General features: G+C 39.0%; 1 protein-coding gene and 1 long non-coding RNA gene across 6 annotated transcripts in view; one reads left to right on the forward strand and one right to left on the reverse strand.

Moving 5' to 3' along the window:
• LOC131306456 (G-type lectin S-receptor-like serine/threonine-protein kinase SD1-1) overlaps positions 1 to 14,798 on the forward strand; it is a 104,436-nt gene that overhangs the window by 25,020 nt on the left and 64,618 nt on the right. The window contains exons 1-5 of one of the 5 annotated variants that reach the window (XM_058332705.1): positions 11,923 to 13,286; positions 13,562 to 13,687; positions 13,853 to 13,986; positions 14,117 to 14,327; positions 14,477 to 14,714. The exons of 2 other annotated variants lie outside the window; for them this stretch is intronic. In XM_058332705.1, the coding sequence (XP_058188688.1) occupies positions 11,933 to 13,286; positions 13,562 to 13,687; positions 13,853 to 13,986; positions 14,117 to 14,327; positions 14,477 to 14,714 (2,063 nt within the window). In that variant the 5' untranslated portion in view covers positions 11,923 to 11,932. Of the gene's footprint in view, positions 1 to 11,922; positions 13,287 to 13,561; positions 13,688 to 13,852; positions 13,987 to 14,116; positions 14,328 to 14,476; positions 14,715 to 14,798 lie in introns of those variants that run through there. 2 more of the 5 variants (XM_058332704.1, XM_058332703.1) reach the window with 2 other exon arrangements.
• Positions 4,734 to 5,564, reverse strand: LOC131306468 (uncharacterized). The gene is made up of 2 exons (XR_009193907.1): positions 5,484 to 5,564; positions 4,734 to 5,144 (listed from the first exon to the last, which is right to left on the reverse strand). It is a non-coding gene; the product is annotated as an uncharacterized LOC131306468 (long non-coding RNA).

Consider the following 14,798-nt stretch of genomic DNA (forward strand, 5'->3'; position numbering starts at 1 on the left):
AACGCTTTCCCTGTGTTGGAGTCCATCCAAGAATATGCTAACAGTTATTTTTTGAAGCTATCACTCCAAAAATGAGAATGCAAGTTTGAAAGATTACTGAAGTTTATACGCTTGAAAGCAAAATGCATATGTAACGAACCGTCCTCTTTGGCCAAAACACTTGGCCTGAAAAGTATACCTAAGAAGATACTATAACTCCTAGGTGGGTGTTAATATACCACATGAGGCTTTAGCTCCCAACCAATGTACGTGGGACTAAATGCTCTCAAACCCCCAAATCTGGGGTATACAATGTTCCCTCCTTTGGGATACAACGTCCTCGTTGCATAGTCCCAGCAACCTCCCCTGGTGTCCGTGGTGCCAGAGCGCATCCTACCCGCCACTTGGACCAGGACAAGGCTCTGTAACCATTTGTAACGACCCAACCTAGCTGACCATGGACCCCATTTTGGGACTTGGCCTGAAAAGGTATATCTAATAAGGTACCATGTAGCTCCTAGGTGGATGTTAATATACCACATGAGGCTTTAGCTCCCAACCAATGTGGGACTAAATGCTCTCAAACCTCCAAATCTGGGGTATTACAACATAAGTGCAGAGTTGTTTGCATTATTCCAAAGCCTTGGCAGTTTGAAAAGCGTACAAGTTTTGCGGGCTTGGTGGAACGGAGGGGCTTGTTGGTACCACTAACAGAGCATAAGAAAAATTTATTTCAATGTATTTAAATTGTAGAATCTGAAATCCATAACTCCTTTTAAAGTACATACCAATGGGTTGCCACTTAGATTGGTGGCCGTTACAAGGGGAATTTGGCGATGAATTTGTGTTTGTCCACCAGAAAATTCCCAACCATGACTTATCTTCTGATATGTGTAGATCTGGAGATGATTTTGGGTTGCATTAGTTAGTTATCTAGATGGCATATGATTGTCGCGGTGCATGGGTGCCATTGTCATGTTGTCATCTCTAGTATCCGTTTAATCGTTGTAAATTCCGTTTTTCAAAGATTAATAAATTTCTTTTTGCTGATAAAGAAAAAGAAGAAGAGAGAAAGTTGTTCAGAGAGAGAGAGAGAGAGAGCGTGTGCTTATATCGTTGGCTGGATGTGGAAGTAAAAGTAAAGATTGGATGTTTGATAATCTTGGACCGGAGAACATATCAGCCATTCACATTTTCAAGTCTTGTTTGCCGACTAATAATTCCCAGGTGTTGTTATCAACGGTCTCCTTCAAAATGAATAGTCTTGGTTGTGGACCTGTGGTGATCAATCAAGCTGTTGGTAGTTATTTTTTTATGTTCATGTGGGTCCACATATTTAATTTTGTGTTAGTTGGAAAATGACTTGGATGATCTTTTCATGGCAATGGGTATTTGCTTGGTCAATTGGCGGTTTAATAATTGGAATGGTACGTAGCTCTTTGGAATTCTATAAAGGGCTATTGGCAGATGGAATTCTACTTGAATTGGAGTAGGCGGCTGTTTTGTTTTTTTGATCCGGAAGTAGGCGGCTATTGTTCTTGAAAAATACCAATTAAGTGGGAGTGTAATTTGTATCTCACCATTGTGCTCTTTGTTGGTATAGTGGATCTCTCTCTCTCTCTCTCTCTCTCTCTCTCTCTCTCTCTCTCTCTCTCTCTCTCGTGGAGTAGATGTTGAGGCCGAATCACAAATCTTCTCGTGTTCCTTTTTTTTCTTGTGGTGTGATCTTTCCCATCTTTGTGTGTGGGAGCGGAAATTTCCAAAACACAAAAATACAATGAATTACTCCATTCATTCCATATTGAAAGTCACATATTATCTCTCTTGCCTTTTTTTAAATAAAAAAATCAATTAATTCCGTGTATAATTTTTAAATTTTTTTGCCCCGTATTAAAGATCTCGATTAGTACTTTAACTTGGTGCGAAAAAATTCAAAAAATTATACATAGAAGTAGTTGATTTTTTATTTAAAACACGACTTTTCGTAATGGACTCTCAATATGGAACGGAGGGAGTACCTTCCAACCATGACAAAAATCGGGACTTTTTGGCCCTGTTTAGTTGCACAGAAATGATGAGAAAGTATGAAAAAATCAACTTTCTTGTAACTTTTTCTGTGTTCAGTTGCTAGAAAAATTCTATATTGCCTGTGTTTCAATGCAATTTCATTCTCATGATTCTGTTCCAAAATAAGGCTCCGTTCTAATAAGGTTCTTATTTTATAAGTACTTATTTCCCGCTTAACAAGACAAGTCATTCACATCACCTTTAATTTAAAAAAAAAAGTGTACTTATTTTTCTTAGCAGAACGGGGCAAAGCATGCTTCAAACTCATCATACCATGTTTTGGAATGCATTGGCACACAGACAAAACAATTTAGGGTTTGAAGATTCGCAGGCACAAAAAAGTAATCGCAAAATGAAATCGTGAAAAAATCACTGAGGTGTATTTAGATCCACGAACTGTAGACGTATTTGTCGAGTGTTGGCAAAAGAAAAGACGAACAAATTACTTATCCAAAAAAAAATGAACAAATTGGGAAGATTTGAATGTCCCTTAGATTATCTGACGTCTTGTAAAATCCTGCCTTTTTTTTAAAAGGAAAAAAAAAAAGTAGTAGTTTAATCACGTGATCCAAATAGAAACCTGACTCACTGTATGAGTTACGCAACGATGGGATTTTTCCTTAAAAATCCGACACCGCCACGTTGAGCCTTAAATTATTATTAGTCTGTGTTGAATTTTTAGAATTTTTCGGAGACTGAAATCTGAACGCGTACGGACCGAAATCGCAACGAGCTGACTCACCATACTACGTGTCGTGGAGTGGTGCTTCGGAATTACAGGTGTAATTCCTTTCACCTGTTTCACCGCCTTCCACTGTTTTATATACTAGCGCTTGCCCGTGCCTACGACACTACGCATCGCGATTGAAATTAGTGTATTGTATTTGTTCCACTTCTTAGTGGTGCGAAAGAGAATTACTTGAGAACTTAACATATCGATCGTAACTATAACTAAACTGTCACGCCCTCGATTTTCAACATAATTAAGTAATACATTTTAAATAAAGAGCCTCGCCTATCTTACATATTACCCAAAAGAGTTTCCACCTGTCTTAAATTACAAATCAAATCCCCACGATCAAAAGTTTCCAACTTTGGCGCTTTGGCCCCAAAAATACATAAATGCAAGTACGATTCTATTTAGAATATTACAAACGTTTAGTCAAAAGGATTAAGATAATGAGTTACAATTACATCTCTGTCAAAATAAAGTTAATACAAAGATGCCAAGTAACTACGTGAGGTTAACTTCCAAAAAGTCTTTCATTCCCAAGCATACATAGCATGCAAGCTATTGTCCAGCATTTTGTCCTGAAAAGAAAGATTAGGTTGAGCTACACTAGCCCAGTAGGAAAATCTTTACCAGTTCTATATGTAAACATGATGAAATGTGCAGGTGAAATGAAGGCAAGAGGTACAGCTCAAACAATGGAAACAAGTGATTTGAGGATATTCCCAACGTTCAACATGATCATTCTATCACATGCATATAGCTTGAAATGTCACTAAGTTCACTCAATGTCAAACGACTCAATAACCTCGATACGATTCACCATTGCCCAAAATCCCCTCCATCGGTATTTCCACCTCTTGCGTTACCAGATAACACCACGAGGATTACCGTGTTACCACCCCTTGCGTCACAGTGATCCCTACAACTCGGGTCACCGTATTACCACCCCTTGCGTTACGAGACCGTCTAAGTCTTCGTATTACCACCCCTTGCGTTACGAGACTTCCTAAATTAATTCCCGACACAAACAACTATTCCCTTAATCAATATACAAGCTATAACCTTCCCAAAACCACAATCAAGCATGAAACATGTTACGACACGCCAACCATATTATAAATATGTCACAAACATTCGACCGATCAATAATATGCGAATTAACAAGTTTTAATCAATTAAACCTTTGTCATGTCCTACTAATGGAAGGCCTAAAGATCACGAATAACATCAATTAATCATAGGACGTCAATTAGATAAGCAAAAGATGGATTAGAAGGTATCCAAAAGGGTTTAGAATCGATTGGGATTGAAACGATCGAAGAAAACACAAATAGCATCAAAGCTGTCCAGAACAACAAGGGGTATTGATACCCCGAAATCGGGTATCAATACCTGGTCAGCTGGAAATCCAGAGAAGGATGGGGTATTGATACCCCATATTTGGGTATCAATACCCCGCTGTTTCGAGGTGATTTTCTGTAATTTTGACAGACATTCAAAGCACCAAAAATGGACGATCCAAGCATGATTTCTACACCATTTCAACATATATACACACAAAAGAGGTAAAGGAGTCCCTACCTCAAGACGATAACAAAGATCTTCGAAATTCGAACAAGCCCTAGCTTTCTCGAGCTCCCAATCTTCGATTCAAGCTTCAAAACACGATTGGAAGGTCGGAGGGTGGTCAATCTTTGAAGGTTTTGCAAGGTTGAGTGAGGTTTTGAGTGGGAGGAGAGGAGAGAAAGAGAGGGACGGTGGAGAGAGGGAGGGGGACGGTAGAGAGAGATGAGGAGATGGGAAAATGTTCTCCCACACCACACACACACCCCTCATATACTCATATATCATTAAAACCACACATTCACCCCTCAATTCTCAATTTTTCACTTTAGTCTCCAATTCAATAAATCACCTAATAAACCATATTCTTCCAACTAGTCATTTAATAAAATATCAAAAATTTAAAATTATTCGGGTCTCTACATAAACCAACCCCTCTACCAATTTAGACCCCGACTAAGACAATTCAACTACCTACGGATAAATTGAAATTGTATGCCTTGTTGTAAATAGAAAGAAATTACATGACTGAATAAAATATTACACCATTTTACGAAAGAACAAATGTTAATTTCACAATAAAGACACTGGCATAACTGCATGTTTTTACACATTAGTTACACAAAGAAGCCAACCTAAATTCATAACATGCGGCTCAACCAATGGTAAATTTAGCTGTGGAACTGGATGAATGGAAGGTTCATATCCTTGGGCCTTGGCACACGTAGATAGAAATCACCTTAAGGAGGGAATCATTGTAGAGGTACGGTTTCCAAACACGCATTACCATGGAGGTCAAAACCTGAAAATAGAAGACCCAAAAATTATTAGAAAAAAAAACCCACCAAGCCACCACATAAGCAACCCACCGAAATAAATAGAATTCACCAATCTTCCTGACCAACTCAGGCCAAGAAAACTGTAATAGCGTTAAAACCATCAAGGAAGAAGGATTCTTGCTAATAATTTTTGTGTTTCAAAGCAAACTTAGTCCCCATGCAACACCATTTAAAAAAAGTGCACGAAAGCCAAACAACAATGTACAGTTCTATAGTATACACGAAAAGTTACAATGCAAAAGAAATGTGTGTAGAGAGAGGGGGGTTTGATCAAATAATAAAAACTCCAATCGAGCACTGACTTGAGATGGTCGCTAGCGGTGTGTCCCCCGCCGTGTCACTCATATGAATAATATACACATGGCGTGTCCCCCGCCGTGTCTATAAATTAACATCAAGAACGATTGCATTGCAGTATTGCGAAACCAAAGTGATTTTAACAGATTAAACCCCAGAAGCCACTATTTCCTAGCATAACGCTTCTAATCTTAGAGCTCCAACAAAAGATGAGGAAAAAACTAATTTTCTACCGTGATCAAGTGTTTGTCCGTGAGTCTCAAAACTAATTTTCAACCCTCAGTGAAAGTCAAGATTTCAAGTGTAATGAATAGTAAATGTTCCCTCCTATTTTTCCCTCATTTTCCTTCTTTTTTCTTTTCTTTTCCTTTCTTTTCATTTCCATAGGTTCCAAACGGAGCCTGAACTGTACAACTATTGCATGTCTCCGGGCTATTTTTGTCCATTCATGGACTATTGACAGTAAAACTTGTAAATAAATGGACCCTAAACGCAGTTAAAAGATAGCCTGGGCTAAAAGGGCCAAAGGACCCCTATTGTTGGACCTTAGACCAATTTTCTATTCCGGAAGGGAAATTGTTACGCATCGTGAAGTTCGAAGACAAAAGTGTTGATGAGACCAAAATCTTTCTCCGAAAGTGTCCACGTAAGAACCCGCTCCATCCCATTTCCTTACTACTTCAAAGAAATCCCATTTTCTACTCCCCCGGAAGTGTGTGTGTGGCAACATTACTTAAGTAGATTGAAGTGCTAGTGTATTTTGAAGTCCCAGTGTAGCACAAAGCAACAATTTCAGCCGTGTAGGAACACTACATTTCTCACAGACATTTCATTAAACACTTCGTACACGCACAAACTCAGAGCAATGGATCCCTGGCACAATCAATCAAACTTTTGATAAACCTTGACAACGTGCATTGAAAATAGTTTGCAATCAAATCTCCCATTTTTAGACAAAAAATAGTAACTCGTGCTTAGATCTCCTATACAATGTAAGTCCGTGTCATTATCATTGTGTAAAAGTCAATTCCGGACAAAAACAACAACTCTTTTGATAAATTCCGGACAAAAGGGCTTACTTGAGAAAACTCTTTAAAGAGAGAGAGATTTCTCGTGGTGATGGGCTGGTGGTGGGAGTGGTGCCGCTGGTGGTGCCGCTGGTGGTGCTAAGAGGTGCCATGGTGGTGGTGTGTCAGAGTGACTAGGGTTGGTGTGGGAGTAAGAGAGGGACGATCGAGAGAGTGGGGGAGGGGAGAGGAGGAGGAGAAGAGAGGAGGCGTTTGGGGGCTAAGGTTTTGTAGGAAGGGGAGAAACCATAGTCGTAGTGTGAGAGAGAGAGAGGCGTCTGTCTGAGAGAGGGTTTTTTTTTTTCCTTATCTGAAATGTGAAATTTGAAGAGACATGGCATTTTTGCAATTTAGGAAAAAATTGGCACTTCAATAGAGTTGGAAGAATTCCTCTCAACCCTTGGATTGGATCAAATAAACCTCAGCCCTTGGATGTGTTTGTGTTTGTGTGGGGCCTACACCATTGTGTTTTATTAAATAGATTGGCAAAAAAGTTGACTTTTGGACTCGAGCTCGAGTTCAACTCGATTACTAAACAAGTCAAGCCGAGCCAAAAGTGAATAGCTCAGTTTATTTGTAGCCAATACAATCTGAGTTCGATCACGAAAATCCAATCTGATGGTCCCTTTGATCCAAATCCGTTAATCCGAACAGATTGGATTCCGATGTTATAGATGTAATTTCAAGTAATGGATTTTTGGCCTTATATTTGTTTAATTTTGAATACGTTAAATGAACCGAATCAGATTAGACGTGTCACAACCCAAAACCTACCTTGGAAGTCATGACCGGCCATGCGGGTGTTAAGCCGCCGAAGGCCAACTCATAATCTAGTTTAGAGATTTCTCACATCATCGTCATTTTAAACCGTATAAGCAAAGTATGCGGAAGTGTAGAATAAATAACATAATCCCAGAGCTTCTACGTGGTACAAGTATAATAAATACAAACCATTATACTACACATGATTCTCCACGGTTATTCTAGCACCCATTCAGTCCACAACTTGCAATCTACCTTAACCTGAAAAATTGGAAAAGGTTTTCATAAGCCAAAGCTCGGGTGAGAAACGTATACCAAAGTTACAAGTTTGACCATGAAAATACCCCATATTATAAAACAGTTCAAAGCAACAATCCAAATATTTCGTTTAACATCCAGTACATGCATTTTAGTCCGCAAGCTCATTTATTTGGTCCAAGAGATGGACCTTTTCATTTCATTTTTCTTTCAACTTTTGCACTTTTGAGTGATAATATCATTCAACGGTATTTTTGCCAGTCGGTTGGGGAGCGACCCCATTGAAGAGTGGTAAGATATCGTTACCCGGTGATGCCTGGCTGCATCTCCTACCTTATTACTTCACGCCACTAGTTTCTTTACATGTCCCCTAGCGCTCGAGACACCGTTTGAATGATTCATATTATCACCAGCATGTACTAACAAGAAGTGAAATTCAAGTTCCCAAAACATATTGCCATGGTCTAGATTAACTGTAACACCAAAGATTTAATAAACAAGCCATCACATGTATTTTACTCAACATCACCAATTAAATCAAGTAAGAGGATCGAATTTCACACTTTTCAGCAAAAACAAGCAATGGCATTTTATCCCAAAATTCAGAAAAATACATGTAACCAAGGTATGCGCAACTCACCAAAAAGGATGCGTCTAACTTGACGTGGCACTGAACTAGCCCACGGCACTGGTACCTATACAAAATGTGCCACAAATTACTTCTTGCCACAGTTTGAACATGATCCAGGAATTGACTCTAATTTCTTCATTAGGCCGTCGGGTCGGCACAAGTACTATAGTATTTATTATTATTATTTTGGTTCTATTACAGAGGAAGTATAAAGCTAATAACGTACATAGCTAATCTATAGCTAATCTATTATTTTGGTTCTATATAGCTATTCTATAATTACCCCTAGAAGCTGTGGGTACAAAAAAGAAATAATGTATAAGTTTGGAAAAAGAATTCATCAGTTAGGATAGGTACGAAGGATTAGTGGAGTCTCTTAATTAACTTAATCAAACTCCTATATTAATCTCTTAAATTGAGGCATATAACAGTCACAACATCACGGCAAATAATCTACTTAAACCAATTTACGGCGGCGAGTTCCGAAACCAAACTCTTTGCCGGAAAGGGTTTCGCTTGTGTGAAAATTTTGGAGGTTCGGGTGCTGCGTATGCGAGAGGAGAAAAAGATGCGGTGAAAAGGTGAGAAAGATTACCAATAGAAACTGTAGGAATCCTCCGGAAAACAAACGGAATGGTAGTCGGTGGATCTCGGCACAGGAAGAAGGGTACAGGAGTCTCTCTCTCCTTTACTATTCTCTCTTTTTTATCTCTTTTTTTTTTTTTTACTTTGCTTTTGCCTTCTAATTTGTTAATTACCCATATATCTATTTAATAAAACACAATGGTGTAGGCCCCACACAAACACAAACACATCCAAGGGCTGAGGTTTATTTGATCCAATCCAAGGGTTGAGAGGCATTCTTCGAACTCTATTGAAGTGCCAATTTTTTCCTAAATTGCAAAAATGCCATGTCTCTTCAAATTTCAGATAAGGAAAAAAAAAACCCTCTCTCAGACAGACGCCTCTCTCTCTCTCTCTCTCTCTCACACTACGACTATGGTTTCTCCCCTTCCTACAAAACCTTAGCCCCCAAACGCCTCCTCTCTCCCCCTCCTCCTCTCCCCTCCCCCACTCTCTCGATCGTCCCTCTCTTACTCCCACACCAACCCTAGCCACTCTGACACACCACCACCATGGCACCTCTTAGCACCACCAACGGCACCACTCCCACCACCAGCGCATCACCACGAGAAATCTCTCTCTCTTGAAACAGATTTCTCAAGTAAGCCCTTTTGTCCGGAATTTATCAAAAGAGTTGTTGTTTTTGTCCGGAATTGACTTTTACACAATGATAATCACACGGACTTACATTGTATAGGAGATCTAAGCACGAGTTACTATTTTTTGTCTAAAAATGGGAGATTTGATTGCAAACTATTTTCAATGCACGTTGTCAATCGCGATGCGTAGTACCGTAGGCACGGGCAAGCGCTAGTATAAAAAAAAACACTTCAAAAGTCGGCTCGGCTCATTTAAAGTAGCTCATTTAGTGAATGAATTGGGCTCAGCTCTCTAATACCCAAGTCGAGCTCGAGTTTTCAGCTCGGTTTGGCTCGTTTGACTGGATGTAGAAGTAAAATGTAAAGATTGCATGTTTGAAATTCTTCGTCGACCAGAGAATATATTACAGCAAATTTTCAAGTCTTCTTTGATGGCCAATTTCCCAGCAGTTTGAAAATTTCGTGGCATTAAAGAAAGGGCAAATTTCACTCAGACCCCCTGAGGTATCTAACAATGACAGAAGGTACCACTTAATTTTCAAAAATTACAGAAACCTCCCCTATTTCACAGTTTGGGTTTCATTCCGTTAGTGAAATGGATGGAAAATATACGGAAATGTACGGAAAATGAAATCTTCAATTTTATTTATTTCTACAGCTATCTTAGAGCTCTTATTGAAAGTCCTAGAGCAAAAAATTAATTATGACCATTTAGGATAAAATGATCAGAAAAATAAGATATTCGCACCGATTCAAACGGATTAAAAACTGGAGCAAGTATCTTCTCTTCATTTGGTTCTATGGCTCTCTCAGGGCTCTCATTGAAAGCTTTGGGGCCAAAAATTAACTATGACCATTTAGGATAAAATGATAAAAAAATAAAAATCTTCACATTGATATTCAAACGAATTAAAAATTAGATCACTTAAGTATCTGCTCTTCATTTGGTTCTATGATTTTCTTAGGGCTCTCATTGAAAGTCCTAGAGCAAAAAATTAATCATGACCCTAAGAAAAATTAATTATGACCATTTAGGATAAAATAATCAAAAAAAATAAGATTTTCGCATAGATTCAAACGGATTGAAAATTTGAGCACTTAAGTATCTCCCCTTCGTTTAGTTTTATGGCTATCTTAGGGCTCTCATTGAAAATCTTAGAACCAAAAATTAATTATTGAACTTTAGGATAAAATAATCAGAAAAATAAGATCTTCGCATCAATTCAAATGGATTGAAAATTGGAGCACTTAAATATTTGCTCTTCATTGAAAGCCTTAAAACCAAATGAAGAGCAAAATTTTAAATGTTTCAAATTTTAATCCGTTTGAATCGGTGCAAAGATTTTATTTTTTTAATCATTTTATCCTAAATGATCATAATTGATTTTTGACTCAAGGACTTTCAATGAGAGCTCTAAGATAGCTGTAGAACTAAATAAAATTGAAGATTTCATTTTCTGTACATTTCCGTACATTTTCCATCCATTTCTCTAACGGAACTAACGGAATGAAACCCAAACTGTGAAATATGGGAGGTTTCTGTTATTTTTGAAAACTGAGGGGTACCTTCTATCATTGTCAGATACCTCAAGGGGTCTGAGTGAAATTTTCCCTTAAAGAAACCATTGGAATTATTGACACCCCATTTTTTTTTGGGCGCTGCTATTCGCAGCCCTCTATTTACTCCCGTAGCCCATTAAATTTCTGTAAATGATTGTTGAAAATCATAAATAACATTTCGGTAAATTGCTGTTGAAAACAAGATTATATTTCGGTAATTATATGTCGAAAATATGTTCAACTTTCGGTAAACAACTGCCGAACATGCATTTTCGGTAAACATCTGTTGAAAAAAATATTATATTTCGGTAATTGGACGCTGAAAATATATCTCAATTTTGGTAACTAACTGTCGAGTATAATTGGAAATTTTTAACGGGCTATGGGAGTAAATAGAGGGCTGCGAATAGCAGCGCCCTTTTTTTTTGGGTTCGGTAGTCAAATGTATATTGTAACCGAGTGAGCTTATGTGCACCCTGACGATTCCGGTCAAATGCACAACTTCTTTACTTTTTGTCATTTTTTTCCCCGGTATCTTCTTTCTGCTTGTATGATTTCTTCATAGCTCATACAAGAAAAATTATTCAAAACTCCTGGTGTATACTCCCTTCCCTCACATGTTCAGCGTATACTCCCTCCCCTCACATAATATGTGGGGTCCACAAGCATGGATCCACATATAGGCCCCGCATGTTATGCGAGGGAAGGGGTATACCCCAGAGCTAGTACTGAATAATTACCATATTTAATCAGTTGCAAGTATCATTCAATCAACCCCCAAAGTAATTGCAATGACTTGTCTCGCATAAGGAAATGACAAGTAACACATTATGAAGCCAAAAATAATTACTAGTCAAGGGAAGCGTCCGTGATCAAGGACCTTCAATGAATCCCAGACCACACGAATCCTTCAACGACTTTAATGTCAATTCCATTGTTAGACTATCTTGCCTATGGAAATGACAATTAATAATAAGCCTAACACAATTACAACAACTATCACAGAGACTAGATCACAAACCAAAACGATGAATCCCGAAAAATGGGTCTTCAATTTACTACTTCCATTTCTTTTCATCAGATTTTGCACTTCCATTGACACCTTAACTCCAACCCAATTCATCAAGGGCGGCGACGTTTTGGTATCCAGTGGTGAAACCTTTGCACTTGGGTTTTTCAGTCTGGGAAATTCCAGTCGCAGGTACGTTGGAATATGGTATTACAAGATTTCAGAACAAACTGTCGTTTGGGTGGCCAATAGGGATAGACCAATCAACGGTACCTCCGGGGTTCTATCCCTCAACCGGGATGGAAACCTTGTCATCTACGACAATACCCGAAATTCTACCGTTTGGCATACAAATGTATCCGCGGTTTCTTACTCAGCTCGACTCTTGGATTCGGGGAATTTGGTGTTGTGCCAAGGAGATAGTGGGAGTGGTGGTGTTGTTTGGCAAAGTTTTGATCATCCTACGAATACCTTGTTGCCAAACATGAAGCTTGGTTTGGATAGGAGGACCGGTCTTGAATGGTTTCTCACATCGTGGAAGTCGAGAGACGACCCTGGTACAGGAGAATACTCCTATCGGGTCGAACCGAATGAGCTTCCTCAATTGATAGGATTCAAGGGCTCAACCCGACTCTGGCGGATACCCTTATTGTTAAAACCCAGTAGGAATGACGAGGCTAAGACCACAGCAAGTTCCATACTCAATGCAACTTATGTGAACAATCGCGACCAAGTCTATTCGTTTTACACCCCGATCAATGCGTCGACTCTGTTGACGATGTTCGTGGATGAATTTGGTTCTTTAAAATTGCTGACATGGGTGGGCAAATGGGTTGAGTTCTATTCCATCCCTGGAGACCAATGCGTTGCTTACGGCCGGTGTGGTGCTTACGGGTACTGCGACTCAAACAACAGGCAAGATTTTGAGTGTACGTGCCTTCCGGGATACGAGCCCAGCTCGGCAGAGAAGTGGTACCTACGGGATGCATCGGGCGGGTGCATCAAGGAGCGCAAGGCACTTTCCATGTGTGGAAACGGAGAAGGGTTTGTCAAGGTTGAGGACGCAATTATTCCGGATACGTCCAAGGCACGTTTGTTGATGAGCCTGAGCATGAATGAGTGCAAGGATGAGTGCTTGAGAAACTGTTCTTGCTTGGCTTACGCGAGCGAAGCAGAAGGAGGAGAGAGAGCGAACTGCATCACTTGGTATGAAAATTTGATGGATGTGAGAAAATTCGTGAGAAGGTTTCCTGAAGGGAGACTAGACTTGTATGTACGGGTTGATGTGGTTGAATTAGGTATGTCTTTTGGTGCTGAATTTTAGTACTGGTTAGTTTCTTATCTCACACGGGCTTCACAAGCTAGGGCAACATAAATAGTGCTACTAATTCAGGCCAATAGTTGTAGAATTGTTTGTTATTGCTGTTCTAATTGAAGATTCTCTACACAAATTCCGGTAAATTTTCATTTTCCATGTAATAACAACTTGGATTATGAAGGTTATATAAGACGAACTTTACTATCAGAGTAAATTGTGATTTGATTGATGTCCAAATTTTTTTTTTTTATTCAGCTCAACGTATGAAATCTAGGAGAATAAACCAAAAGAAGGTGGTTGTTGTGGTGACATCAGTTGTCTTAACATCAGTCCTACTCATCATCTTAGTTTGTTGGTTGGTGATGAAGAAGCGAAGAAGAGGTAACCATCTGTTCAGAAATTTTGGTTTTCCATCAGTAGTTGTAACACGCTGGGGCTCACACACCACAACACCCCCCCCCCCCCGCCCCATTTCGGCGTCACTGATCAGGATTGAACACATTTAGCTTCATATTTTATTGTTTTTTTCGATTATTGATGATGCAGGGAAAGACATTCAAGACAGTGATGAAGAAAACATAGAATTGCCCATCTTTGATATGGTCACCATTGTAGGGGCAACTAACAACTTTTCTGATAAAAATAAAATTGGACAAGGAGGTTTTGGCTCTGTTTACAAGGTAATTTTGCTATTCTTGACTCAATCCGTAAAAGAGTGGAACAATTATAATTCTCTTAAAGAGAGCCAAGAGCTGCAGACTTACCAAATTTTGATACTGACGAAAATGACTCTTGTGTTGACTAACACAGGGTCATCTATCAACTGGAAAAGACATAGCCGTCAAGCGGCTTTCGAGGGACTCCAAACAAGGTCTGAAGGAATTCAAAAATGAGGTTACTCTGATCGCCAAACTTCAACATCGTAATCTAGTTAGGCTTTTGGGATGTTGCATCCTCAGAGAAGAACGAATGCTAGTTTATGAGTACATGCCTAATGGAAGCTTGGATTCCTTCATTTTTGGTTAGCCCAATAAACCTTCCTCTCTCTCTTTTTCTTCTTAAAGTCATACTTATCAATTGGAAAGTATATTAATTTAACAGAAGTTTGTCTCATTATATGACCAAGAAAATGAACTAGTTAAAAGTGTTTTGAATTTCGTGAAATTGCAGATATAACACAAAGAAAATTGCTCACATGGAGCAGACGCCTGGCAATTATTATTGGGATTGCTAGGGGGATTCTTTATCTTCATCAAGATTCGAGATTGAGAGTCATTCATAGGGATCTTAAAGCTAGCAATGTGCTACTTGATAGTGAGATGAATCCCAAAATTTCAGATTTTGGCTTGGCTAGGGCTTTTGGAGGTGATCAGTCATCCGCAAAAACAAAAATGGTGGTCGGAACTTAGTACGTGATCTTAGTCATGTTCCCTATTTTACACGTAATAACTTTTGCACTAATTTTTCATTTCTTTTTATAATATTATATATG

The sequence above is a fragment of the Rhododendron vialii genome, chromosome 11a (assembly GCF_030253575.1).
Source record: "Rhododendron vialii isolate Sample 1 chromosome 11a, ASM3025357v1".
Classification (NCBI taxonomy): Eukaryota; Viridiplantae; Streptophyta; class Magnoliopsida; order Ericales; family Ericaceae; genus Rhododendron; species Rhododendron vialii.